We start from the raw sequence: 4,140 nt of genomic DNA, 5'->3' as shown, positions 1-4,140 counted from the left end.
GCCTTTCTTAAGTTTAAGAGAAAAAAAACGAGGGCTAAAAACTGGGGGTAACTTGCCGACTAGCTTGTTAGTTTTGCCGCGCTTTGCGCCGCTGTTTGTGCACGTGCAGTGACCTCAGTGTCGGAAAAAATCAGATGTCTGGCTGCCCTGTTTATCAATCAAGTGACGGGCTGGACGATAGGCTGACGTCTATTTTTTTTAATGTCACACGATCTACCAGCATTACCTTTGCGATCGATGTATTGAGCACCCCTGGCCTGGAGGTTTGGGGTTCACCCTGGACCGGTCGCAGGGCCACATATATGTCTGCTCGCTCCGCAGTTGCATGCCGGCAAAATGCACTGCGGGCAGAAAAGTAAGAATTCCGTTCCCGCCGAGAATCTCGGTCATCCGGGTCATGGTGAATTCTTGACGAAATCTTCTCGTCTTGCCAACCGGACTTGAATTTCTTCACTCGACGACGTTTCGCCCCTCATCCGAGAGGCTTCTTCGGTTCTGCGGTTCAGTGAACCGAAGAAGCGTCTCGGATGAGGAGCGAAATTTCAAGTCTGATTGGCAAGACGAGAAGATTTGGATAAGAATTTCATTGTACGGGGAAACGCGTTTCCACACTACATATGACAATAAACACTTTGAATTTTGAATATAGAGACGTACAGCTCGACACCCTTATTTACGAGTCGTACGATAATACGACCGTTCACCCTGTCATTCACGCTCCTTCACGATTTAGTGACTCCAATGACCATACTGCATGTTTTTGGATCGCGGGAGGAAACCCATGGAGCCGAACCCCCACCGGCACTTACCACCGCGCCGCCACAACAGCGTCTTTTCAAAATTCAACTTTCGCTCCTCTTTTGAATAAAATTACGATTAAATAATACCTTCTCCCGCAAACGCACTAGTCACCAGCGGTGGCCGAGCGGTTTCAGATGGGACCGCTGCACCACGTGGCCATCTAGTGGTCGTTGGTGGGGCGCTGCGAGGCGCCATTCCTGAAGCTCTCCATGTCTGGTGTTGCTTCCTGCTTTCTGCTCCCCAAGCTGTGAATGTGGCTCCTGGCAGGGGATCAGAGAAGAAGGCTCAACAACAAGCAGCGGGCCAACGCGCTCCAGCGAGGTGTGAAAGCTATTCACCGATCGGTGAAAGGGAATCCACACACAGGAAGTCCATTCTACCAACGTGTGGATGTTTTAAAAAGTGAGGGGTTTATTTAGAAGAATACAGACGAAAACAGAAAATAAAAGACAACAAAAACAAAACAAACAAAAAAAAAACTTTTTACAAAGCAAATTAATCACAGGACATGACTCGCTTACAAAGTAGATACAAACAAAAACAAACAAACAAAAAAAGAAAAGCTATACATTTAAAGTAGTAGATGAAAAAGCACCATTTCTTCAAAACAAGGTTACAAAATGCAATTTTTTTTTTTTATTATTATTTGGGATATCAAGTATAATAGTTCATTGAAAAAAAAAAAAAAAACACTAACTTCTCCACGTGGTTAATTCTTAAATCTCAAGAGGATCTTCTCGTTTCTCCGAGGATGAAGATAATAGTCTAGGTTAAGGCGCGTCGTTCGACGGTCGAAACAAACGAGGGGACGGGGTCGGGGGACGATACGCAGAGAGCTCGATACGGCGGCTACTGATGCAACGCTTCTTTGGCACAGCTGCATGACTTGTGAGAGACAAACTCTAAACATAAACGAGCGTGACAATGTTAACTTGACAACACTATATACAACATGTATGTAAAAATGTTATAAATATGTCTAAAAACCACAGACACTATGTACATCTTTGTACTGAAGCGAGGCGGGTTATTATTTCTCTCTTTTATCACACGCGGGTGGAATTTTGTGGATCTCGGGCGCCGGCCTGCAACAAGAAAAAAAAAAAAGAAGCTAGAAAGTCACCGATTTATTTCTAAACACGTTCAAAGACACCGTCACGAGCGCGAGAGGAGGAGGGGGGGGTAAGGGAGTGTAGTGACGTGAAGCCTTTTTTTTTTGTTTTTGGTTTTTCCTCCACCTCGGCTGACGTACGGAAGATGGGAAAACGTCCAGCGGTGAGAAATGTCTTCTTTTAGTGTTTACAAGTGTTTGGTGACATATGCACTTTTGGTGTGTTGTTGAGGTGTCAGTCTATGGTCTGTGGGCAGTAGGCACAGTGCGATGTTGTGGTAAGAGGTCCTCTAACTACCCCTCCTCTTTCCTTCCCCTGCCGCCCCCCGTCTCATTCCTTCTTCCTCAGGACGATGTAGATGAGGCCGCTGATGAGACAGAGCGGGAACGCCACCCACGCCAGTACGTAGGCGTAGCCGAACTGTCCCTCGGATACATCATCCGGCTTCATGACGGTGTAGATGATCGCCCCGCACATCACAAACAGACCTGGCGGGAGGGCAGCGAAAGGGTGAGGCTTCTGTGATCCGCTCGTGTGTGTGTGTGTGTGTGTGTGTGTGTGTGTGTGTGTGAGACGACGACGTGCTCAAACTCACTCGCCAAGATCTGGAAGATGGCGGTGAAGAAGAATCGCCCGCCTTTGACCAACCGGAAAAGCTGATACACGAAAGCGATGAGGGAGAAGAAGCAGAAGAGCAAGGAGAGGATCATGAGGGCCTGGACCGCCTGGATCCAATCTGGGGCGGAGACACGGACGACAACGAGCGTGAAGTATTTTCCCAGAAATATACAAAACACGCCACGCGCAGCTTTTCCTTTCATTCCTCCGTACCTTCATTGCCGGCTGGCGAACACTGGTAGCTTCCAGTGGACGTCCTGCAGCTGTACCACAGATCCGTGCTCGTATCCCCGGTTACGGTCCATGCCTGGAGAACCGAACCGAACCGCAAACACACACATGCACACACACACACACACACACACACACACACACAGCCGTGTGAACACAGAGCAGTGCCTGCGAGGTTATTTTTGCAAGAACCACGCGGGGCGAGAGGACAACTTACGCTGGCCGCCGTGGAGACGATCAGGAGGATGAGGATGATTAAGTGCAAGATCAGCACTCCGAGCAGGATGAGCAGCATTTTCAAGTACTTTCTAGAAAGGGGGGGGGGAAGAGGAGAAGAAAAAAAAAAAAGAAAAAAGACAAGCCACATGACTTCACTGGGCCTCTGGAAAAAAAACTGAAAACGGCCGCCAGGGGGCGCTGTTTCCCCGCTTCACGACCGACCGCAATGTTTACTTCTCTGTGAAAGTATCCTCTTACATCCAGCCGTAGAAAGAATGAGGGTAACAACCACCTTCTTTTTTTTTCTCTCTTCCTGGTGGCTTTAAGTGACGCTTGTCGTAGTGGAACTGCCTCGATTAACAAACACGGATGTCACGACACGAAATCTGACCCGTTGGCAAAAATGAAAATAAAAGAAGAAACCCGGAAAAGTCTTAAGACGCATGAAGTCTTAAGACGCTGGGAAAACAAACCATCTGCAGGGAAGGGAGGAGGGAAAAACATCCCAGCGTCCCGCCATGTGTCGGGCTGGTAATCTTTACTTTTCATATCTTAAACTCGGTCGGGGAGGGAAAAAAAAAACTCCAATGTTACAAATCAAACTTTTTTTTTTTTTTTTTTTGAGAGTTAATCCAAGAGAGCGTCCACAAATGGCGACGTCCCGCCGGGAAGGAGGAGGAGGAGGAAGGGAGGCGAAGACATGCAAGGGAATACGAATCGAGTGAATAAACAGGGTGGAGGAGGGGGGAGAAGAAAAAAAAAAGCCAACAAACTCTCCAAGCGACTCGTCCAGACTTACAAAAGTGAAAGCAAAGAGGTTGGTTTCCCGGGAAGAAGGCGATCCGAGTCTCACCGACGCGCTGCTCCTGTCGACGGGCTCCGCAGCTACTATTCCAGATGTGGCTCTCACACCCCAGTCAGACTTTTTGTCCGCCTGAGAACACCGCCCTGCAGGCCGTGCACGTCACCACGGACCCGCTCCAACCACCCCCACCTCCGCGCACACACACACACACACACACACATACACACACACACACACACACACACTCACTCATACACACCCTCCCCCAGATCCCCGTGGTGGCCGCGTTGCGCGAAACTCCCAAGGATTTCACGGGTTATCAAACGGTATCGCCGCGCGTCCGTGACAACTTCG

General features: G+C 48.8%; 1 protein-coding gene across 1 annotated transcript; it reads right to left on the bottom strand.

The window, feature by feature from the left end:
* Positions 1-1,190: 1,190 nt before the first annotated feature.
* Positions 1,191-3,938, bottom strand: pmp22a (peripheral myelin protein 22a). The gene is made up of 5 exons (XM_086176251.1): positions 3,781-3,938; positions 2,980-3,070; positions 2,745-2,838; positions 2,509-2,649; positions 1,191-2,401 (listed from the first exon to the last, which is right to left on the bottom strand). Exons 2-5 carry the CDS (start codon positions 3,055-3,057, stop codon positions 2,244-2,246), a joined length of 471 nt encoding a protein of 156 aa, XP_086032377.1. The 5' UTR covers positions 3,058-3,070; positions 3,781-3,938; the 3' UTR covers positions 1,191-2,243.
* Between the last annotated feature and the right edge of the window lie 202 nt (positions 3,939-4,140).

Source organism: Fistularia commersonii, chromosome 28 (assembly GCF_037954325.1).
Source record: "Fistularia commersonii isolate RoL2024-O1a breed Wild chromosome 28, RoL_Fcom_v1.0, whole genome shotgun sequence".
Classification (NCBI taxonomy): domain Eukaryota; kingdom Metazoa; phylum Chordata; class Actinopteri; order Syngnathiformes; family Fistulariidae; genus Fistularia; species Fistularia commersonii.
This window is presented reverse-complemented; position numbering and strand designations above follow the sequence as displayed.

What these genes read in the sequence shown, in the direction of transcription:
- pmp22a (XM_086176251.1), bottom strand. Translation starts at nt 3,057, where the DNA reads ATGCTGCTCATCCTGCTCGGAGTGCTGATCTTGCACTTAATCATCCTC. An exon ending in TCGTCTCCACGGCGGCCAGC is followed by an intron (nt 2,839 to 2,979) that starts GTAAGTTGTCCT and finishes TCGGTTCTCCAG; the next exon opens with GCATGGACCGTAACCGGGGA. An exon ending in CATCTTCCAGATCTTGGCGA is followed by an intron (nt 2,402 to 2,508) that starts GTGAGTTTGAGC and finishes CCCTCCCGCCAG; the next exon opens with GTCTGTTTGTGATGTGCGGG.